Source organism: Monomorium pharaonis, chromosome 6 (genome assembly GCF_013373865.1).
Source record: "Monomorium pharaonis isolate MP-MQ-018 chromosome 6, ASM1337386v2, whole genome shotgun sequence".
In the NCBI taxonomy this organism is placed as follows: domain Eukaryota; kingdom Metazoa; phylum Arthropoda; class Insecta; order Hymenoptera; family Formicidae; genus Monomorium; species Monomorium pharaonis.
The window spans coordinates 27,060,524-27,085,179 of record NC_050472.1 but is presented as its reverse complement, the minus strand read 5'-3'; the positions used below and the strand labels follow the sequence as shown (position 1 = coordinate 27,085,179).

Below are 24,656 nucleotides of genomic sequence, written 5' to 3'. Positions count from 1 at the left end.
TAGGGTGTGTTCGCGCATGGGGGTTGCGAGGCGACATCGGTTGCTTCGCCAGCTGTTTATCGACCAAAGTCGCGGGCACGGCACGTGCGCAATCGGCGAGGCTGGCGTGCCGCGTCGTCCGTCGACCCTGCAGCCTCGAGAGATCGACTCTCGCTTTCGAAAGGGCGCGCGCGCGCGCGCGCGCCTCCCGCGCCGAACGGAATCGTCCTCGTGGGAATCGGCGACCGAAGGTTCGCGCATACGAGGATCGCTAGCTCGAGCGATGGCGACGCGCGAGCGCGGATAGAAGGTGATCCCGACGCAAACATCGGAGACGCGAGAATCAAAGCTCGAGAGTGGACCACGCATCGAGATATATCGCTTTCGGTCGCGTTCTCGCACGCGTGCGCGCCCGTGCCGCGACGATATCACAACGACGGCGGTGTGCCGCCTGGAAATTTTATCAATACCTCGGCGGCCATCTAGTTCCACTGGCAGTCGCTCGCGAAAAGTTACGCGTCGAACGCCGAACGATCGACCGGGGAGTGAGCCGCCGAGTGAGCCGATCGACAAATCGACGAGGATTGCCGGAACAGAAGGAGCCCGAGGCGATCGACTACGAGCAGCATGTGAGTACGCGCGATATTAACGGTAATTCGGATCTTTCGGACGATCGGCGTTTCGCGGAGGAAATCTCGTGGACGAGAGAACTCCTTCGAGAAAGCCGAGAAGGTCCTCCGCAAGGACGTCGCGAAGACGAAGCAAGTTTCTATCGTTCGATCCGCGACGTCGATCGCGACGATTGGTTGGTCCCTGCGACAACGAACCATTTTTTCTGTCAAAACACTTACGACGAACAAATAATATTAGGACGATATAATTGTGCGATTGTTCGTATCAAACGGAATAATCGAGGTGACGTGTACTAGTCCGCGTAGTATTAGACTTGGATCGAGTTCGCGAGTTACGGTACAGCGAGGTGTATCGTCTCCGCATAAACTTCTCGCTGAAACACATTCGCTCGAGAAGCACCTTGTGATTATCGAGGACGTCGAGCGGCGCCGTAAAGAAGCCTGAAATCGGGACGACGATACGCTTCTCGCTTCCGCTTCGCGTCCGACACGACGATAATACAAATGGCGAATATTTCGTGGAGCTGCATCGCGAGTGAATTCTCATCGTGGCCATTAAGCGAATCGAAGTAGCACGAACGTTAAGTAGCCGTGTCTCTTTAAGGGTGCCTATACACTCAAGAGACTGGTGACGCATAACTAGATCAATGAGCGATTACAGTGGAACGGCGACTATATCCCCTTTCCTCCCCTTTCTACCTCTTCCCTTCCCCGTTCTATCACATTCTATCGTCTGTCGCGATTTATCCGCGAGAAGGTGCGGCAATCGATGAATTTTGCCGAGTGTATGAATGCGCAAAACGCGCGTAGGGATCGCGTTTAATGAAGAGCCCGCGACGGCTCCTCGCCGCAGAGCGTTAGTAAGACGATGCGTTTTAAGACGCAATTGCCGCCGAGGCTTGTCGCCGCCAATCGATCCTCCTCCGTCCGTCCGTCCGTCCGTCCGTCCGTCCGTCCGTCCGTCCGTCCCGTCCGTCCGCGGCAGAATTTCCGATAGAGTGCAACGGAGCACTCCGAGGGAGAGAAAAATTCATTGAAACGCGACGGGCACGCAACGACGAGAATGGCCCTTTGAGAACCTTTCGAGGGATGCGTGCATGTACCGCAATACGCCGACCCCAATTCGCAACGCGAATCTTCTTTTCTCCAAAGAGGGTAGAGGGTAGAACGAGTCGCGATGTCGCGAAAAAAAATATTAACGCGCGCGAAACGGGTGCCACTCGCCGCGTGAGAAATTTTTTTCCCTGTCGTCGGATTAAGTTACCTCGCGTTCCAGAATCACCATTGACTTTCGCGTTGATTGCCGTACGTTCTGACATTTATGTGCTTATTTGTTTATCCGTTAATTGAGAGGCAACGGAGAATGCTAAACACGAGCGCGGTATAACTACCCTTAATTAATCTCACTTTTAAACAGACTGTTATAGCTTCCTATTTCTCATTCTAACTTTTCTCGCGATGACCTTTCGCATCCGGTTTCCATCCGCATTATATTCATTCAGCCGATCGAGGCGACAATTATTTATAAACAGCATCGTCATTATCTGCTCGAATATTTCGCAATCTTTGGCCTATCTCAATGGTGGGGTGATTCAAGTAGGATGATTCAAACGTCGTCCATCGTTACGACGCCTACGCGTCGCATCGTTAGCGAGTTGGAGCTCGATTTTTTCGAACGATACACGATAATTTCGGACAGACGCTGATCACGGGAAAGGGGGAGGGGTTTGGAAAGGAAGATTAAGAAGCGATATCGAACACATTATCGATCGCCTCCCCCGTCCGGCAAACTTCTCGTTTCTTTGTTTTTAATCTCCAATCGCGATTAGTGCGCGTTCTTTACGCATTTTGCGCGCTCGACGTGGTAGCTTAATTGCGATCATATGTGTACACACAGATACACACACACACACACACACACACACACACACACACACACACATACACGCGCGTATACATATATAGTTGAGATCAATCGCGCGAAACGCGGCGCACTGCTACTACATGTCGGCTCGCAGTTTCTATATTTAGATAATCAATGATGAGCACATTTACGGCAATGTTCTACGGTTTTGCTAGACGGAAAGGTGCGCGTTCGTAACTCATACACGCATCACATGGCACCCGGGTGGCGAACAATGAACCGTTCGCCGGATTGTTCATGCGTCGATCAAAGACGAGATGGAATCCTCTGAGCCGCGATATACCGCAGGGGTTGCTATTTGGACCTTGAGAGTTCCGGCAGTTTAATGGAATTTCCGCTTCCCTCTAACACGCTTTCTGAATTATTGGAAAACTACTCGCGCTGGAAAAAAATTTAATACCAAATTAACGTCTCGCATAAGTTCGACAGTTTTTTAAATAGATAAAATTTAACATGTGAATTTTGCTGTATCAACTTGACGCATTCTGCGTCATATATTGGTTACATATTTTATGTAAATTATTCGAACTCGATCTTAAACGGCACTGAACAGATGTCTACTTAGTGTAAATCAATCGTTACGAATAAGAACGAGTATGAAAAGACTTTAATCGTATCACTGTTCTACGCGGTATAATACAAATCTCATAAGTATTCATCATTCAACGCAAATCACACCAACCTAATAACAAGAATAAAGAAGCAACACCCGCGATCGACACATTAATCCCATTATATTTCCCACTTCACGTGAATATTTCTTGGCTTTTGCGAGAACGAGTCTAGTTATAGCAATCGAAAAGTATCTCGATATACATCGAACATCTATATTGCGATAATATAAACAGTAGCGGTAGGAATTTTCATGTTACGTTGGAAAAGCATTGGAATACATCAAAAAATTAATACGCGCGCTTTTAGAGACAAATCCTTTTATTGGTCTCTCGATAAAATGATAGAAGCAAATAGAACGGAACCGTCAACAATGACGGGAAAAATTTTCAAACTGCGTCGAAGAAGGGCGACAAAATTACACAAACAAATAAAAGATATATCGTAGACATTAGACATTTAAACGATATAATTACGCAATTTTCTCAGTTTTAATCGAGCTAGATTGTCGGTGAAATGATCGTTGTCTCTGTCGATCATCCATGGTGGAAACATGTCATTTGGTATTGCGACGAAATTTCGCGGCGGATGCCGGAATGACGGCGGCGACGGTCGAATATTCCGGTGTCGCGTCCGACATCTCAATGGGGACGACATGGAGGAGAGGCACGTACGACTCTCTCCTCTATGTTTAACTATTCCCACCGGCGGTATTCGAATAGTCGATCGATCGGCTGTTGCCACTCGGTCGTTCGATCGGCCAGGCCAAAAATAAAACCCGCAACCCGCCGTCGTCGCCGACCGCTTTTTAATCCGCCATCGCGCGTAACTGATATTTTTCCAAATCGTGAGCTACGAACACGTACTACTCGTAATCTTCGCGATTTACGTCACGTGTCATCTCTCCCCCCCTCCTCTCTCTCTCTCTCTCTCTCTCTCTCTCTCTCTCTCTCTCTCTCTCTCTCTCTCTCTCTCTCTCTCTCGCCGATGAGGAAATTTATACGTATAGATAACCGCAAGGCTTTTTCTGTAGCAAAAATTAATCTGTCGTAGTAAGCAGATCGATCGATTCCACCGGTGTGTGATTACGTAATCTTTTTTTCTAATTTTAGTTAACTAATTAATTGATAGATCACGATATATGATGGCTATTGCTGTTCTTATTGATTGTATGTGTCGATGTAAACTGCAGCTTTTCTTGCCGACGATTATTTAGCCAGTTTAGAAGGAACATAACGAAGAGTGTATAACGCCAAGATTTTATGACGAAGGATACGATATCATGTCGAGGAAGGAATGGAAGATCTAATTATCCTGGTACATAAGTTGCTGAGTGATTAAATTGGCATTGCTCGCAGCGGTATTGCGAAAGGTCTCGCTCTATCTCCCGGCTCGGAAAGGTCAGACGGTTCGGAAACCCCATAGAAAAGAGATCTACAGAACGACGTATACATAAAATATATATATGTGGTCTCCTACCGTAGATAAGAAAGATCTGTGCATGTTTAATCCTTTTTAAAACAACTTTGCACAATAAAGGATATTGTTACAAAGCGTTTCTCTCATCGCGTTTATGTTTAAAATTTAAAATAAACACGATGCGCAAGAAGAAAAAGGAACGTTTATCTAAACTATTTAAGAATTAAACTTTTATCAACTAAATTATTTAAATATATTCTTAACCATATGAATGTATGTTTCGATTGATCAGAAATGATTTTAAATATTCCATATAATGGTTAATCAAAGGTGATCTTATAATTTCAAATATTTTACGCCACGGTAATTCTCTTTTTCGCAAACACGGAAATTCGTCGCGAATCTTGACGAGAGGCAAAGTCGCGATCACGATCGTTTAATATCTCGAATATACACGTGTACACGTACTCTGGGTACGACATTATCAACGACCTTTTCTCTTTCCGCTTTATCTGCGACAGTCGCTGCCATCTCAATCTCGAACGCGATATGCCTCGGGACAACGTGCTCGCCGATCGTTGTCGTACATCCTTCTCTTTCGAAGAAGTAGAAGAAGAAGAAGCATGTGGGATAGAAAACGCGCGTTTCACCAAAGTAATACGCATCAAGTTTTTGCCATTAAACGGCGTGAATGGCGAAATCGTGTCACGAACTTTGCCCTTTCGCGGTGGTCTCCACCCGCGGCTCAATATGGGGAAAACCTCACGCAGCATCCAACACCATGGGGCAACGACGGGGGCTATAATTCCACGGGCTCGCGCCTCCCGGGATGGGCGACACCCCTACGCGTGTTTATTTTACTTTTTAGAGCCGGCGAGAGGAAAGGTGCGCGCGTGTGCGTAGCGTACATGCACACAAATAAATCCCACGCCGCGCACGACCGCGAAATGCAGGCGTATCGCGTAATAAATACGAGCGTTTAATAAACACACGGTCTCGATGTATTACACCCGCGCCGCTCGAAAGATGTTCATCTCTATTGGCGCTGATGTATCTCACTGTTCGACTTTTCAAGCTTCTATCATATTCCAACATTCGAAACTATAATTATATTCAGATTTTTTTATTGCGTTCTATTGTTTTACTCCGAGCCATCGAGACTTTGTCGAAACGATGATATTGTATGTTTGCGTGACAAAATTGATAAAATTCGCAAAAGAATTTTTGAATTTGTTTAATTACACGACTGTACTCTCTAAGAAGACGTTACACGCCGATGTAACACGCCGATTTTGTAGCGATCTTCTCGAAATCGCGTCTCTTTCTTCCCAGGGCTACGGAGGGCGGTTTAGCACCGGATGCGGCTGGAGGTGCAGGCACCGACGGCATCGTCGGCGGCCCCAGGACGCCCCAACAAATCGCCTCGCAAAAGCGGCTACAGGCGACGCAAGCGCAAGTCGACGAGGTCGTCGACATCATGAAGACGAACGTCGAGAAGGTCCTCGAGCGCGATCAGAAGCTCTCCGAGCTCGACGATCGAGCAGGTGAGATCGAGCTTCCATCATGTGACGCTGCAGTCCGTAAGCCTCGCGTCAAAAAAGCAGCGATTTAGTTGAAAATATTGTTTTAGTTGAAAATTTAATTTAATTTAATTTCGACAGTCAGTCTTCTAAATTAGACTCTTCTTCGCCGAATTGTATATATTTTATTTTGCAATTATACTATTGTCTCCTCTTCCCCCCCCCCCCCTGTTATATGTACGCGCGCGCGCATTAACATCAATACATTCATTAATTATATGTATACGTCACTCTATTGTTCGTGGCTTCTACGTCAAACACTTACTTATTCATGGCGGACATCATTTGTTGCACGTCGAGAAATTAATACCTTAGAGAAGTGAAAACATACGTATATACCCTTTGCGTAACGAGAATATCGTATAAACTTTTAAAAAGATATAATTAAAAATACATAGATTCACGTCACGAATTATATTGCACGTGTCACCGACACGACATTATATTGTTATTCACAGCCAAGTGTATCGGTGTACCGAACAGAAGCGCGCTAAACAGAAAATGTGATCGTGGGAAGACTACACCTTCCATTCATGGTACCGTGGCAATAAAGTAGTCCGACCCTGCGCGTCTGACTACACGTTGATATCGATTACTGTGACACGCTCGAATCGATGCCACGTTATGCGGCTCGTGAACGTTGATCTTTTCTCACGCAATTCGCACGTATATTTTTTTATTTGTGCAAACGCGTATATTTTCGCACTAATAAATTACGTTATTTATGCTCCCCATAAACGTTTCTCGCAAAATTCTTTTTCTCTTCGAATGAAGTTATGTTGTCTCTTTCATTGTTACTGATATCGTAGAATTTTTATTTGAATTCTGCTTTTTTTCAAACAAAGTTATACTTGAAGATATTTAAGATAATCACTGATGACCAATTCGCGTAATTGCAGATGCCCTCCAACAAGGAGCGTCACAGTTTGAACAGCAAGCAGGCAAACTGAAGAGAAAGTTCTGGCTACAGAATCTAAAGGTGAGCATTAAATTTGACAGAGGGAATATTTGTGACGCGCAGTAGCTTAATAATATTAATATCAATGAAAGCATAAGTAATAATAATTATTCCGTTTGTTTTTTTCAACAGATGATGATCATCATGGGTGTTATCGCACTCATCGTATTGGCCATCATTGTCGGTAAGTGTTTCACTGGCGCACTAACGTTTAACAGCTGTCAACACTGCCACTGTAATTGTTTAAATGTTCTGTGCCATCTCGTCGATGTACATCTCGTATTCCCGATTTCGCGAGCGACTAATTCAGTGTTATTTCCTCTTTTTAAAAGCACATTCCCTTTTTCAACATGATGAAAGTGTCAACCGTTTATTTAAGTAAATTGTGAAAATTAATATTTATTTTTGAATTTTTTTTTTTAATGTAGATAAATATGAATTTGTGTTGAAACTCCCGTTTACAGTTTACAGCTTTGAAGACGTTCATCGTGTTGTATGTCTGAATCAGTCGTTCCTGTCTAATGTCTCTCTGTCGATTTACACCCCCCTTTGTGCTAAGGAAACGTCTACATACAGACGATTGTGTTTGCACGAAATGTGAAAAATGACGCGAAATGTTGTCCGCGGATTTTTGCATAGCTTTTAAGAAACCCTCTCGACGAGATCTCTCTCGAGATTTCTCGAAAACATGTGGCCAAAACAAACTATTTATCGTGCTTTGCCTGAAAATTACTTCGACTACTTGGCCCCGATTCATCCTCACGAAACTTTATCGACAGTGTTATACTCGTGGGCATATCTTTTCTTTAGATTTCACAATAATTTTCATTTCAAATCTTACGAAAGTATTATTTCCCAGCAATATCATTCTTGCCCATTTTATGAACGATATTAGAGTTTTTTTTATTTTTACTACTTTTCTCACAAGAACACATCTTTGTCGCGACTCGCGCGGTATATTACTACTTTTCTCACAACAACACATCTTTGTCGCGCGGTATATGAAATGCGTGAGAAAGACGCCACTTTGCAACGTGATCCGTCTGAAAAAAAAGTGACGTCAGTCTGTCTCCCTTTTGTTCATTCATCATGTAACACGTGTGAAATGTATGTATTTCTCTTTTCCCGTCTAGCGAACTTCATGTAGGCGCGCTGATTGGTGGAAGAGATTTGTGTGTGAGTGAGTCTGAAGGTAGAAAGCAAAACAATTGCGACGTTGCGTATATATCGTTGTTGTTGTTGCTCACCCCGTTTTTCTTTTTTACATGTTGTAGAAAATGTATATCCAAATCCATACATTTCTCCGATTCGACACGTAAACCTTCTTCCTCTCCCAATATTTCACAATTTTCCTTAATTCTGATAATGTCACGTATCAAGTGTTGCTAGTTTTATAAAGAATTAGCTGAATTTCTTGTTTAAAAAATAATAATTTTGTTATTATCAATCTCATAATTAGACGTATTCGGTAATAAATTGTGATTATTGGTTATCATAAACATAATAATTGTGATATACAATTATATCGTATTACCTAATTATTTATTATATGATAGCTTCTTTTGTTGGCATTACAAGAAACGCACAAATGCAATCCGCGCATTTATAAAACTGGCATTTTTAGTCGATGTGTACATATGTCTGCCTGATAGGTACTTGCTGTATCTGTTGTTACGTGTATTCCATACATAAGAACTCCCCATCGTCTGCTATCCGATGTCGTTGCATATTTATGAACCATCGATTTAATTGGGCGCTCCAATTAAAAATCGCGATGCACCACGAACCTTCATAAATCTTCGATGACATCCTTTTCTATACCTCTTGCTTACCTACACATCGCGTGCAAGTCGACGTCAAGTATAAAAAACAATACGTAAAAGTTGCTGTCATATATCTTCCCCTAAGAAAACGGTTAGGAATTTTCTCAGGATTTTATCCGACGTTCCGAGCGTCTTTTTATAAAGTCCACAGGATGGAAAAAAGCGACGTATGGGAAAATCGCTTTATAATAACTTTAACAATTTCAACGTCAGACATTTATCACAACTTCTAAGGTGTTGACTAAAGTCCACTTTAGACGATCTATAATTCGCGTCAGATTTCCGCATAGAACTGACGTCTATGACATTCCGATGTTTATATTTAATTTTTCTTTATTCTAAATTTGTTATATTAAATCATATAAAATTGTAAGAATGCTACTTTGTGTTCTGAAATGTGAATTGTACAGATCGTTTAAAGTAAATCTTGAATTAATTAATTTTGAAAGAAATTATCGGTTTCTTTAATGCCGATGAGTTTTTAAAAAGGAATGTTTTCCGAGACAACACGATCATACCTCACCTTATGTGTGTGTTACAATTGTAATCGTTGTTATGTGTCTGTTTGTACTTTCGATGATATCCTCTTTCTGAAGTTGGTCCCAGCCAGTGATTTTCAATTTTCTGGTGGTCAATTAACAAAGACAAAAAAAAAGAAAAAGAGTGTGCAAACGCGTGAAATAGGCTGAACCTACAGCTTCGAACATTGTGATTCGCGACCTCTCTGAGGCGGCAATAAAGAAATGATACAAAATACCACCAAGAAATGAAAACACAAGAAATGAAAACACCACAACGACAAACGACAACATCAACAACAAGTACAATATCGACAACAGTAAGAATTATTAAACAACTACAACAACTACAACAACAAAGTTTCTGTTTAATCCTATTCTACTCTTCGGTACGGTAAGCTATGATTTTATTGTTGCACCCGATATGACTTTTCTACCTTTTTCTCTTTTCTTACGCCAAAATACAATTTAAATCTTTTTCGAGCACCTTTCTTTGCAATTTTTTCTTTTATTTATTTTACGTTTACGTATTGGAAAAACTCCTGTACAAAGGTACAATCTATATTATGATTCGTAAAATATTTTTTTATCTTTCATAGTCATAAACAAAAACTGTAAATTATATTTATTTATTATATATAATTTTATATATTATATTTTAATTCAAATCTCTATATATATTCAATAATTTATTTAATTCTTAATTTTGCATTTATATCCAGATATGAGATTATTAATATATTATTATTATATAGATATAATCAGTTTGCTTCATTTTTTCATACTATAAAAATTCGTGCATATTACATTTTGCATGTTTCTCTCCTTCTCTCTCTCTCTCTCTCTCTCTCTCTCTCTCTCTCTCTCTCCTCATTTCTCTTATTCTTTTCTCTAAAATAATATTCTTAGTACAGGCGAAACTCATACACCGTATATAAATATTCTCAGGACATGCATACCTTTATAATGCGAGTTCCAATATTATTAAAACGAATCAAGCAAACGTTTCTGGGACGATCTTCGTGCATCGTGCTTAACCTCTTATTATACGGAGCATGTGCCAATGATTTAATTAATATTTTTCCCTCAATTGCAAACCGACGTCGAATACCTAGCGTTGCATGGCTTATATGGAATATTATTATGTGGAATGCGTCAAAAGCTTCTAATGCAAACGATTTCAGGGATTTAGGTCAGAATTTCCTATGGACTGCGATGAATTTTGTCGCGTATGATGTGAGAAAAAATGAAAAAAAAAACGGACCTTGGAACGGAACTTCTGGCAAAAAGCTAACTTGTTTTGCCGCTAATAATTATTTTCGAAGTTTTAAAAAAGTTTATGTACCATGTGTATCGAATGCTCTCTGTATACGTATTTATGCTTCTGTACCTGCATGCAATTTTTCTCCTTATGGTTCTCATTATAGCTAATACATTATTATACAGCTTCAATTGTAATCGTCAATAATTGTAGTTATTTACCAAACGCGTCGTCGTGGACATAAATAAAACAATATCTTTCGTTGAAAAAATTTCAGAAATACTAAACAGATATAAACTTGTATTTTTTGTGATAATAATCATAAGTTAATAAATTTAAAATTATTTGTCCACGACGAGCGATTCGCCGCATGCGATGGATAGCAAAGTAGAGAGGAAGGAAAGAAATTTTAAAAAAAGCAAAAAAAAACAAATTAAAATTCAAAGAGACAGAGACTAAAAAGTGATTTGGGACGAATCATAGCCGTCCCTTATCCAGCAGTCGAGAACAAATGTTATTATTATTTTCAGCGAGCTTCACCGGCGGCAGCAATACGCAAAATTGAGCGCGAGAGTAAGAGTTAAAGTAATACAACAACTACAACATCAGAGAGAAAGAAAGAGAGAGAGAGAGAGAGAGAGAGAGAGAGAGAGAGAGAGAGAGAGAGAGAGAGAGAGAGAAGTAAAAGGAAAAGAAGAGGAAGAGAAAGGAGGAGAAGAGAAGGAAGGAAGGAATAGTGTCTGAAGAGAGTGATTTTGCAAAAAGGAGGTGATTTTTTGAGGAGGGATAGAGATCTCGCAAGAAATCACTAATTTTGTGATGAGTCGTTGACGAGCTCTGCCGAAGTTATCCGCGTTAATATAAACGTATCGGGATCGATCGCGCGCGCGGGAATCGATCGATTGATCGTCGGCCTGGCATTCATCGTGGGAGAGGAGGAAGGATGGACGGCGGATGATCGGCGGAAGCAGGGAACGTTGATCCGTGTGGGAACAACGAAGAGAGCCGTCGTCGCGACGACCGCGGAACTTTCCTGTTACCCTTTGTAGCGGTTTTCTTTTTTCCCTTTCGGATCAATCAAAGGAAGTTCGAGGGGTTCACGTTGAACCAATTCGGTCTCCGTATCTCGCATGGACGAAGGTCGTGCACGGCAATTAACTAACTCTCGTGCGAAATTCCGCTAATTATTTTATTCCGTTATTACCATTTGATATTATTGTTCGCATAATTGACATAATTTCGTCGTTACCGTGTGCGTTTTGCAATCGATGGGTTATTGCGGGGAATATTAATTTTTCTCCCGTGTTCCGTCGAACGCAAAATTAAGTTAAAAATACGCAGATTTTAATTATAGGATTATAGAAGATTTTACCAAACATACGGCATTAAAATACTGCGACTGATCGCGATTAAAATCTCGCGACTAAACACGGCTGTCGCGGCCGATTGACGAGACGAGGTACTGTATCGCGCTTACCTTCGTCCATCTTTGTTAATTAAGGTTGTCCGAGCAAAGTTAGAAGAATTGAGAAATAGAGAAACAAATGGTTATTGTATACAAAGAAGTTCACGAAAGGTTCACGAAAAAAAAGACAGGAGATTCGTTGTAGCAGCAACATATAATACCTAATATATAGGATATACATACATTCATATATACATTATGTAAGGTATATGTATATGTGTGTATGTATGTATGTATGTATGTATGTATGTGTGTGTATGTATGTATGTATAGACAAGAGATAAAAAGGCAGGGTGTCCGTAAAAACTATCGTGTAATACCTCTCCGACGAAGGCAGTAGTGCTGTAGTGCACATTCGCGATGTGTATCAAGACATTTATTTTATAGACGTAAATGTAAATCACGCAAACTGTAAATATATCATTTGTCACGCGCCATTTATCGGATTCAATCCGTTTCAATTATATCGAAAAGAGTCACACGTGTTCTTTGTTCCCTTGTCTTGCTTTTTCCTTTTCGCGAATTGTAGAGGAAGAGCAAATCGGCAGATGGAGGGACGGAAGAGACAAAAGAAAGGACAACAAAGGAGAGAAAGAATAAGAATAGCGGCAGTCGCCTGCCTTCGTCGAAGACGGCAATCAATGTTTTCGAGCAGCCTGTGTACAGAGAATCTAAAAAAAATTAATAAAGAAAAGGGGAGAAGGGGGAGAAGGAGAAAGGGAGAAAAGACGAAAGGGGATGGAAGAGAAACGCCTTGTTGTAGAGAGGCGCAGCAGCTATAAGTAACGTTTTAAGGCTTTAACGATGAATTATCAACAAAATGTTATGTATACATGTTAATAATAACGATAATTACGATGACGATAATAATGGTAATATTAATAATAACTATTTAAAAAACGACGACGGAAAGGGTTGATTTGTCCGCTTCGCGGATGCGATCGCGCCGAGAATGAGAAAGAGAGAGAAAGAGGGAGGAATGCAGTCATTTCTATTCGAGGATACTCGAGCTCGGAAACGCTCCATCCTCTCGATCATCCTCTTATCGTCCATTCGCGAGATAAGACGATAGCGACAATGGTTTATCGCGCCCGACACGCCGATTGCTCGTCGACGATTCCGATTTTACCAGGTCTCCTTCCTTCTTCCTTCGTTCGGTCCTTACTGATTTCGGTGCTACTGCTGCTGCTGCTGCTGCTGCTACTGCTGATTCAGCAATAATATTTCGAGAGACGAAACCTCTTCGTCTTTCCGACCGCGATCCTCCGCAATTATTCCTCCCTTCGATCCCGTCCCGACGCGCGATATTTGCGAATATATGCCTGCAGGTGCCATTCCGTCGCGATTTCCGGATGCGACGAAATTCACGAGAGAGAAAGAGAGAAAGAGAAAGAGAGAGAGAGAGAGAGAGAAGAGCTTTTCATTGTGTCGATCAGCAGAATATTCGATTGCTTTCGTTCGCGCCGGGGTTCATTTTAGGAAAAATTTTAGGAACCAATATTTACACGATCAAAATCAATATCAATATGTTAGATATTGATTTTTGTTTAAATTATTAAACAATCTGATTAATTATGTGTTTGATCATAACCTTATTTGGCACAAAAATAAAATAAAGGAATATTATTTTTCTTTCTCTTTTCAAATTGTATCTATCGCAAACATCTGCTGCTCAGCATAATTTCATGAAACTGTTAAAAATAATGTTATAAATCATTGGGGAATCATTGGGGACCACGAATCATTAGTGCGATGCGATTTGCTGCATCCGCGAAAATCGCAAGGATGAAAGGGCCGATCGACGAATGAGAAATTCTTCCGAAGTTGCACGAAATGGCTGCACACCCAAGTTATAATGTTTAAAAAACAATCATTATATGTTTATGAACTTATGAACACATAGCTGTACGTCATATCTTAACCGTGTCGACGTATTCTTCATTATTAACGAATATGATGATAATGCTGCGCTTTGAACAATTGTACAGTATCGAATAAAAAATACATTGCGTAGTTGAATCGAAGTTATGAAGAGGCGACAAAGAAGGGGATCGATTATAATTGTCTTTCTTTCTTGTTTGCTTTCGAGTCAAATAGTGATTTTCCTTCGATTGTAGAATCCCTATATATTCCGTAAACATCGTTTCTAATGGGCAAAAGCCACGCGTTTCAATTCCTTCTTTTATTTTGTGCCATTAATGCTGCATGTAAAAAAAACGTGAAGAAAAGCTTTATTCGATTACGGAAAGGAGTTACGCGGTAAAAAATTTCAAACACTTATTGACGATCGAATATATATTGTAATGCGCCTTCCAGGAAGAGGATCATTATATAGCCTAATATTCGTAAAATTCAAACAGGAGGTAAGAACAATAAACTTGCTATTGTATACCGGTGTGCACTTTTAAAAAAATACTTTTTACTCTGTTAAGAATTTTATTTATGTTAATTTTTCTTACTTGATTTCAATCTATACCTCCTTTTATTGACAATCACGTGATTTTGTAGTACATTTTAAAATAATCAAATATTAAATATTTTGAAAATATATACAATTTAAAAAAGTATTTTTATAATTATATATCATTTCCTCAATTTTTTATTTACTAGTGAATGTACAATCGATATTTCCTTATAATTTCTTATTGCATTCCAAATTTTTAAAATCTTTTATTGTTTAATAATGCAACAATCCCACAGTTATATTTATTATCGAAGGCCTTGTAATATACAAAAAAATCATATTGCTAGAGATGTTTTTTTAGTTATCTGTGTTTTCCTCTTATAAATTATTTTCTGCCGTGTGTGTGACAGTTATATAAAATATGTGCTTCCATCATTACATTCCATTATTCATTATTATTATATTATCCCATTAGAAAATCACCGCTGTGTTAGCAATATAAATTATAAAAAAGTATAAATATACGTTTCTTGCGATCGTGTGATCGAAAGTAGAAGACACGTCAGTATATGTATGTCCAATTATTATCGCTTCGTAATTATTTTATTCGCTATCCATTCGTACAAGTATTGCAATTTAATGTATAAACAATGTCGGGCGCGCGCATCATGTCGAGATTTAAAGTAAAACGCGACAATACCTACACACTTTTATCTAATGGAATAAAGTCACTCTGAAAGAGAGAGAGAATGCGAATGAGAGAGAGAGAGAGAGAGAGAGAGAAAGGGAGAAAGAAAGAGAAAACACTCTGTAATATAACACACTAATGTTAAAAAAACAAATGAAAACATCAATTTCTGCGTTTTAGCGTACAACCTGTATATTTTTCATTTGTCCAAATTATGTGTTGTTTCTGTGTGTTAATCGTTATAAAAATGTGAGAATAAAAGATATAAAATACGACATATGATTTTTATGCCGTAAATAAAATACAGATCCCGTGGTTCAAACACAGAAAACGAGTAACAGAAAAATTTTTTCCGCTTTTTTCTCTATTTATATTTTCGGCCCCTATTTTAATAATATTTTCACTTTATACTTTCTCTCATCGAAGCTACTATTATATTCAATTAAAACTTTAAGACGAAATAACTCCACGATAATTACATGATCGTGTCATGCTTAAATGTTTTATATAAGAGAGAATTGTTTTACTGCTAAAAAAATGTCAATGCTATGTTTTTTGTTACGTATTATATTTGTACTTTAATCCTTTTTACACGCGCAACAGTAGCAAACAAATTAATCGATATACTAATTTTATTCCTCACTATTAACACGAACAAACAATTGAGAAACAATTAAGAAGATGAAATCCAGTGAAAACGAACGTGAACAAACTTAAATGAACAATTTACGTCAATGAATGCGAACAATGCCATACTGGCGATTCATCAAAGTCAATTGTTCATTGTTTAATGTTTGCTCGCATTCGCTCGCGTTGTCTGAATTCGGCAAAATATACTATATCCTCCCAAATTAATACATAGAATGAAACTCTCCTCAATGATTCAAAAAGCTGTAGGGAATAGTTGTTACATTTAATATATCCATGTGCAAGAGACTTCCCGTATCGATTTTCGTTATTGTTTTACGTCATCAGTTTGAAATGCTTCTTAATGTATCGATATCAGAAACTAATATAATTGTTATTTAAACGTTTCAGTGAAATTCATGCCAGAATCGGCGCCGCAACAGCAGCAATTCTATCCAAACATGCCGCCGCCAAATATGAATGCGCAAGGAATACCCGGTGCAGCTGCAGGTGGTGCAGGGGCAACGGGCGGTGCGACAGGGGGTGGCCCGCAGCAGACAGCCCCGGCTGCGCTCGTCAGCAAACTGGACAGTATACACGTATAAACGATGTGATGGTGACACTTAGGGGGTAAAAAGAGGAAACAAAGAAGATCGATCCTGACAACGATATCTTCGTCCGTGAAAATAACTGGTCGGCATAATCGCTTCGGCGATCGATTCGCTCAGATCGTTGAAGGGTCATGATGGAAGAATTTGATGACACCACAATCCAAAGAATTCGCTAAAATGAATCTCAAAAGTTACGCACTTACAACGTTTTTAATCGGAACCCTTCGACTATCCTACGCGTTTATTGATCATTTTTATACTAAATTATTTTTTTTTTACCTATCGATGTGACGTATAACTAATAAGTCTAATGTCCTGTGTTAGCAACATTGTGTGTAACTTTCTTCGAGCTACGTAGTATTTAGACGTAAATTGTCTTCACGCGTTTTTATCCACTAATTTTTTTTCGTATTTGCATCTTGTTGATCTTGTAGACAAACTTTAAGTTGTTCAAGTGGAAGCGACATATCGACCAGTCTTTTTGTCGTTCGAGAAGAAAGAAATGATCTTGTGTTATAGGGGGTCATAACATTAGGAGGGCTTTACTTTCAAATGAGAGCACGTACACGAAAGGCCTGCGAGCCTAAATTCCGCTCAGCTAATCGATACGAAAAACATACAGCGAGATGTCGTTTGCGAGAAAATACACGGATACGTGTATCGATGTATGTACATGTATATGTACATACATTATTACGAATTCTCAATGTAAGATTAAATCTATGTACATATATATAAATATATAAATTATTCATATGTTAAATATCGAATCAAAATGTGGACGAGGGGATAGGAAGAATCCTAAATAACTGCTAGAAAGATTGACGCAGATATCTAGTTTTGATCGAGAGAAATGTAAAACTGTCGGAGTGCGCGCGTCACGTACAAAATATTACATGTAAGTGATGATTTTTTGTGCTTGCCTGTACATTTATAAAAAATTGTCTCCGACAATAGGCCTTCTGAACGTGTAAAACGGATTTTGACGCCAAATTCTTTCATTGCACTAGTCTACTCACTGATTGATTAATTACGAGGCAATTATATGCCACAACTACAAAAATTATTTAATGTAAAACGTAAAGAAGATTTAATATTTTATGATTTTATTGCAAACGAACGACTCTTTAAACGTACTCTTTGCATGATTTAAATGTTATTAATTTTTCTTTATGTAGTATATTATTGAAATTTTATTTCTTAAAGCAATGTTTATACATGTACTTCTAAATTTTATCTAAGAATACTTCACATAGATTCATAAAAAGATTCATCCTCATAAAAACAGATGAGGGAGTTAATTTGTAAAAGTACTATAGAAGATAATCGAATTATAGGAAAATCAATAACTGATTCCTACATTTTGAAACATTAAGCATAGTGATTGATAATAAATTTTGTGCAAAAACTCAAATTTTCAAAGTTAGAATCTTCAAAATATTAACGCGTAATTTAGCAATGTTAAATATATTAAATAATGTTACATTATTTAAATAAAAAGAAAAGAGAAAGATAGCTGCATTAAATGCATGATACATTTTACTATATTTTTGTCATAATATTCTTCATTATTTTTGCCTACACGAAATCTTTAACTAATACATTTCCGGTGTACTTCGCAGATTTCAAAACTATTATTTGTTATTTAAAGAAAGAAGAGTTGTATTAATCACAATTGTTTATCAAATAAAACACTATGTTGCTATATACTTTCACTTAATAAATCGTTTCAGATTCAATAAATTGTCTACCGATAATAATTAAATGATAGATTCGTAAGTATATAACTATTACAAAACGCTTTGACACTTAGACTATTAATATATTATTGTGTATGAATATCGAAATTATATTAAATTGCAATATTCTTTCAGCTGTATATCTAGCACAGAAAAAATGAACAGATCTATATTATATAATACAAATACTTTATCTTATAGGTATTACTGTACGCTAGGCTTAAATAAATGACATTGTAAGAAGCAGCTGTGTGCTTTTCTTTGTTGCTAACAACAAAAATTTGTAATACTAATTTTTTACACATTTGCATCGCAATTGCGAATGCATAGATCATTTCATAATATCAATATCAATTCGCGACGAGAAATGCAAAACATAAATTTGTCAGTGTGACATAAATCTCTACTCATGCTATGTTATATATAAATCAGTGCAATTCTTACAAACATTGTTTACTACGCATGCAATATAATCTATTCTTTTTAGCTATATTAAATGATATACATACTATTATTTTATATTGAAATTTTTTAATAATACTTTTTAGTACATTAAATAATAGCAATAAAAATATAAAAAATGTACAGCAAAAACGTAACTTTAACGCTGTATAAAACATCGATAAACAAATTTTTGTGCCATAACTTGGAAATGTTTTATAAAACATTTTAATAATATTTCAAAAAAATCGTCTATTAAATCATTCTTTTTAACAAATATTTATATAATATTATTTTAAAACGTTCAAAAATTATATATGAAATCAATATTTCTAAGTGTTACTTTAAGTGTTTCTTGCTTACTAGGTATGTTAAAAAATAAATTGCACTGATTTCAGAAATCAATCTTAAAAAACCATCACCCATACCCTAAATTCTACTCACCAATACCATCACCAGCCATGTTTCTCATCATAATCTGCAACAAAAAACAATACTAATTAAATTTAAATTGAACTTGTTTAGTAAACAATTATATACATTTTCTATTTAATTACATAATCTCATTTTGTCGTAAATAAATAACTCTAATTAAATTAGATTAGATTCCAGATTACAATCATAAAATCACATTTGATTGAGTATAATTCTACATTTTATGGGCAATATAGACACTTAAAATGTGGCACCAATTCTGATTTTAAAAAACGGTTAATTAAATTTAATTATAAACTGTCAACTATAAAATTTAAAACTGATTATAATTTAGTTCTTTAATTAATTTAATTAAAAATATTTCTTAATTATTAATTAAAAGTATTATATTTTATATAAATATATATTAATTATAATTTACAAAAAAACAAACAAAAAAACATGAATGTAATACAACCAATTTTGTTAAAATTAAATTATTTTATTTACTATAAAATAATTTTTTAAAAAATTAATATATGGTACTTATATATTATTATAATATTTATTTATAAATAAAATAATTTATTTAACTCTCCGTCTCTCTCTGTACACTGACCCCTTTTTATCCTGACTCTTTTTTAAAATCTTAAATACGTGCAAAAATTCTGGAAAAATTCCTTATTACTCTTGAATGATTACATTTTAAATTTTAATAATTACTTTGATCAATTAATTAAAGGAGAGCCAAGCTCCGTCTATCACCAATCTTATGATTATACAAGTGAAAAATTTCGCTTGTTCCCTTTTGGGGTCAGTGTACAAACGGAGGGTTAATAAAATAGGATAATTAATTTAAAAAATTTTAATTCGGTAAACTTTAATTTTTATTTAATTATTAAAAAATTTAGATTACCAATAAGCATTTTATTATTATTAAAATATTTTAATATAACACACACACGCACACGCACGCACGCACGCACACACACACACACACACACACACACACACACACACACACACACACACACACACACACACACACATACATACATATAATTAGTAATATAATTAATATAATTAATATAAGTTTCTCAGTTTATACATTTAATATTGACTGATTTTGTTATATTAATAAGAATAATAGGTATGTATATGTGTATATATGTGTGTACCCCATATATTAACACAATAAGTAATATATTAGCAATACCCCATATAGGTATATATGTGTGTGTGTATATGTGAGACAGAGGGCTTTTTTTTCTCTATGCTACTAGTAGCATAAACGACAAACGACTACAGCGCCATATGGTCAGCTCGAGTTCTTTCTGGTTCTTTCGTTCGCCGTACACACGTGAACATGGCTCCGGTAAGTTCTTGCTTCGACGAAAATACGCCCATTCTTCTTAATTATGGCAAAATCCTGCGATAATAACATTACGTGCGAAAAGAATGCGCACAACTTGTCAATCATGACACGTCGGCATTTCGTTTTATCTCAAGATTGCTTCGATCGAGTTCGATTTTTATTGCTTACTTCGTCTCTATCCCTCTACCTTGGACGATTTCCCACGTGTCCCGTGAAATGATGACAATATTATCATTAAAAGGAAATGTTTTTTCGCAAATTTCTAGCCAGCAAAGAAATCCAAAGGCCCGGTTAAGAAGCAAGTCCTTCGGGGCAAGGGACAAAAGAAAAAGGTGTCCCTGAGGTTTACGATCGATTGTACGCATCCTGTCGAGGATAATATTATGGATGTTACCAATTTTGTAAGTTGCACATCATTTTAGCCTACAGTTGTACTACTTTCGTTTTCTAACTTTAAGAATTTTCTCTCAAATTGCTCATTCGATATCTTGAGCGTAATTCTAACATATTTCTCACGAATTCTTAACCTGTCTGTATAGGAAAGCTCAAGTCAACAGACGTGAATTTTGAATCGCGTTATGTCTATTGGAGTTCTAATACTACATCCCATATTGAGACTAAGGACAACGATTTTTGTTTTCAGGAAAAATATCTGCAGGAGAAAATTAAGGTTGGAGGCAAAACTTATAACTTTGGCAACAACGTTTCTCTAGAGCGAAACAAGATGAAGCTCACCGTCAACAGCGACGTCGATTTCTCGAAGCGGTGAGTAATGTCTGTTTTTTTTCCTTAATATACAATGGAATATGCATGAAAGAATTCCACGGATTTAACACGTTGACTGCATATGTGTATTGGTGTTTGAACAAACTTTGAATAAATGCCACACAAGATTATGTAGAGCAGCACTGTACTTTTGTTTTATTTAATGTTTTGATGTACTTTTTGTACAATAAATATTGTTAAAATATAGAAATCAAGCTTCGATTCATATAAATCTCTGTAGCATTGTACAAAATTCAAAGTTTGTGTCTCCCAACACAACAGCCAATGTATTAAGCAATGTATTACTATTCCATCCATTTGCTATTATAAGCTACAAGAAGAACGATATTTGCACTGATTTGGAAAACTTTGTTATTATAGATACCTCAAGTACTTGACCAAGAAGTACTTAAAGAAGAACAAGTTGCGTGATTGGTTGCGAGTAGTGTCGAAAGACAAAGAAACCTACGAATTACGATACTTCCAGATTAACAGTCAGGAAGATGATGATGAAGAAGATGCGGAATAATTCTTTTTATTCTTTCAATTACAGATGTACATCTGTATATATTACTTTTAATAAAGAACAATAAAATCCAACATTCTTTCTACATATAAATATTCTCCTGGATGAAATAAAAAATTTTTAGTATTATTTTTTAATATTACATTTTTGTGTATACATCATTTGTATCACATTGAATATTTATTGTTAATATCCACAATAAGATTAATATGTGATTTATAACAGTAAATAAGTAATACATTAGCAATGTAAATTTTATTAGTGAGTTTTCTTGATTAAAAAATAATATTTAAACATCCTTTTATAATATATTCAAACTTTTGGACAGATAAATAATTTATAAAATATTGTATATAAAAATTAATTTGTAGCTTTATTAGCTAATTATATAATATTTCTATTAGATTTTAATTTTTTTAAACTAATTTTATAATCATAAAAGTTTTTGATTGTACATATATTTCCATAATAATTTTTAAGTAAGACTACGCGCGCAAAATAATAAATTTTTTAATAAAATTTTTTTAATAAAATGAAAATCGTAAATTTCGAGAGACCGGACTTTGTTATCATCTGTGCTTATTTCAGCGAACAGCTTCATAATTTTGACGTATCCATCGAGGACGCTAGTGTACGGTGCACTCTACGAATTATGTCGCAATTTCGCGCGGAAAATTGATCTCTCATTGAGAGATTTACCAGCGCAAATTTAACCAAACTCGGATCACCTTAATTAACCATCCTGTAGAATTATTTATAGCAAAAAATTTCTAATTATACATGATCGTTACATAATTGTATGTACATGATCGATTACTAACGATTTCTCTTTCAATGTCATAAAATTAACATTCTACTTTTATGACAAAAATGATATCTACAATATATATAAATTCGATAATTAGCAATATTTCTTGAAACTCAGCAATTCTCTCTATTCTATGACTCTAGCTCTCTCTACTTTCGAAAAGCATTTATCATAGTTTATCAAATGTCTGTTCAACAATCACAACATCGTAATTGTAAAAGTCTCGGTGGAGCTTCGTTGACCGGTCAACGCATCGCGAAATCAAAAAATGGCGGCTTCGTGTGACCGTTTGATCGTTATTCGCACATCAGCGAAAGTATAACCGCATATTATGACAATAATTCCAGAATAGAGACATACCTGGTGACAGTCACGACGATTACGCGTTGTCATCTGCAGCACGGAATGGAGAACACGATGATTGGAGCCGATCGCCGGTGATTCTCGCAACCAGGGGTAAGGAAGGGGGGGCATTGATGCTGAATCTCGTCGTCAATGTAGACACCACACGGCTTCCACTCACTGTACTCGACACAATATCACACATTTCGACGAAAAAGACACGCACTCGCGAGACAATACCGGCTTGCGCGCGGATTCCACTTCTTTTCGATCGCGAACACGAGAGTGAGAGAGACGTGAGGACACGATTCGAACGGCTACTACTCCGCTCCGATCCGTTGGCGATGGCGGGTTTTCGTGAACCAACGCGGGAATTCAAAAAATATTGAGTGGCGCGAGATTGCGATTCTCGAAGTGGCGCGTCGAGCGAGGGAAAGATAATCGACTTCGGCCATAGTTCATATAACCGCTACCAGAGAGCGGTTATCGCGTCGTTTTAGGTGTTTTCATCCATCAGCGCCTCTATACGCACAAAATGTGCACATTAAACTATGTAGTCAAATAAATCTCGTAGATAATGTGCATGACTTTTTAAGTCTCTTCTATGCTATGTCCAAAAATCAATTGAATGCGCACGTCAAGACACACTGAACAGAAGTAAATCAATTCGCTCCCAGAGTTTTGTGTATCTCTGTATGATTGCGTGACCGAAGGCAAACGCACGATGCCGCGCTTTAAGCCTCGTCTACAAAAGTCACAAGCAGTCAGTTGCGACTTGCTACAGCCAATGAGCGCCTAGTTTCTAGTTAAAGCTCGACAATCATTGGCTGTCGCAAGTCGCAACTGGCTGCTTGCGACTTCTGTAGACGAGGCTATACAGATGAATACGATTTCGGCTACGTACGATCTCACACCGTACCTGCGCACAATGAATTCTGAACGCGAGACACGCACGGAGTCGACGGAACGTCCGACCGGCGCTGGAGTGGCGTACGTTACTGCTGGCAGGCAGACTCGGCGGTACTCGGCGCTAGTCGGCGCCACTCGCCGCGCCTGCGCCGCTGCCGCCATGTTGCTCCGTTGCTCCGCGCTCCAGTCACGTACGCCACTCCAGCGCCGGTCGGACGTTCTGTCGACTCCGTGCGTGTCTCGCGTATTCAGAATTCATTGTGCGCAGGTATAATGTGCGGTTATTAATGTTCGAGAATAGCAGGATAATGTCGGCAACCAAATAAACGTGGACACAGCATAGAAGAGACCCAAAAAGTCATACACATTACCTACATAGATATTTCATAGATATTTGACTACATAGTTCAATGTGCACATTTTGTGCACATAGAGGCGCTAATGAATGAAAACATCTAAAACGACGCGATGACCGCTCTCAGGTTCCTCTCTGCCGCTACAAACGCTTCAAGGCATTCTTTGATTGGCCAAATCGTAAAATTCTTTTTATTTCAATTTCAATTAATTAAATGCTCCGAAATATTTGTAGCGTCAAATATTTCACATTGTTGGCGTTCAGCAGAGAGAAAACGAGCTCTCACTCTAGTTACTCTTTATCACGATTGGTTAACTACACTTAAATTTGGCGAGGAGCTAACGACAAGAGCCAATCTTATTAAAGCTTTGCACACTCGAGAGAAAAAGTGTCACTACTCCGAACGCAGTAATTGGCTCGCGCAGTGGCACGCGCCTGCGCTCACGCAGAGCGAGAACGGTGCTCGGGATTCGCGGGATCG

The 24,656-nt window shown here is 37.7% G+C and overlaps 2 protein-coding genes and 1 long non-coding RNA gene across 4 annotated transcripts; 2 read left to right on the top strand and 1 right to left on the bottom strand.

Annotated features, from left to right (window-relative positions):
- The first annotated feature begins 469 nt into the window (after nt 1–469).
- Nucleotides 470–18,483, top strand: LOC105838556 (synaptobrevin-1). Of its 2 annotated transcripts, none has more exons than XM_012684207.2 (5): nt 470–608; nt 5,899–6,110; nt 7,046–7,125; nt 7,237–7,288; nt 16,302–18,483. In XM_012684207.2, coding segments are annotated over exons 1-5 (540 nt in total). In that variant the 5' UTR covers nt 470–606; the 3' UTR covers nt 16,496–18,483. The 2 variants fall into 2 exon arrangements, with proteins under 2 accessions (XP_012539661.1, XP_012539664.1); XM_012684210.3 differs by lacking the exon at nt 16,302–18,483 and adding an exon at nt 11,237–15,538.
- Nucleotides 17,972–24,656, bottom strand: LOC114254401. Its single transcript, XR_003625760.2, has 2 exons — nt 22,930–24,656; nt 17,972–19,159 (listed from the first exon to the last, which is right to left on the bottom strand). It is a non-coding gene; the product is annotated as an uncharacterized LOC114254401 (long non-coding RNA).
- LOC105838559 (60S ribosomal protein L22) lies at nt 20,330–21,835 on the top strand. Its single transcript, XM_012684214.3, has 4 exons — nt 20,330–20,470; nt 20,737–20,871; nt 21,114–21,235; nt 21,617–21,835. The coding sequence occupies exons 1-4, from the start codon at nt 20,462–20,464 to the stop codon at nt 21,762–21,764; spliced, it is 414 nt and encodes a 137-aa protein (XP_012539668.1). The 5' UTR covers nt 20,330–20,461; the 3' UTR covers nt 21,765–21,835.

Excerpts from the sequence above, each read along its gene's own strand:
- LOC105838556 (XM_012684207.2), top strand. Across the intron at positions 7,126-7,236 it reads TCTGGCTACAGAATCTAAAG|ATGATGATCATCATGGGTGT; the intron begins GTGAGCATTAAA and ends TTTTTTCAACAG. Across the intron at positions 7,289-16,301 it reads CGTATTGGCCATCATTGTCG|TGAAATTCATGCCAGAATCG; the intron begins GTAAGTGTTTCA and ends TAAACGTTTCAG.
- LOC105838559 (XM_012684214.3), top strand. Across the intron at positions 20,872-21,113 it reads TTATGGATGTTACCAATTTT|GAAAAATATCTGCAGGAGAA; the intron begins GTAAGTTGCACA and ends TTTTGTTTTCAG. Across the intron at positions 21,236-21,616 it reads GACGTCGATTTCTCGAAGCG|ATACCTCAAGTACTTGACCA; the intron begins GTGAGTAATGTC and ends TTGTTATTATAG.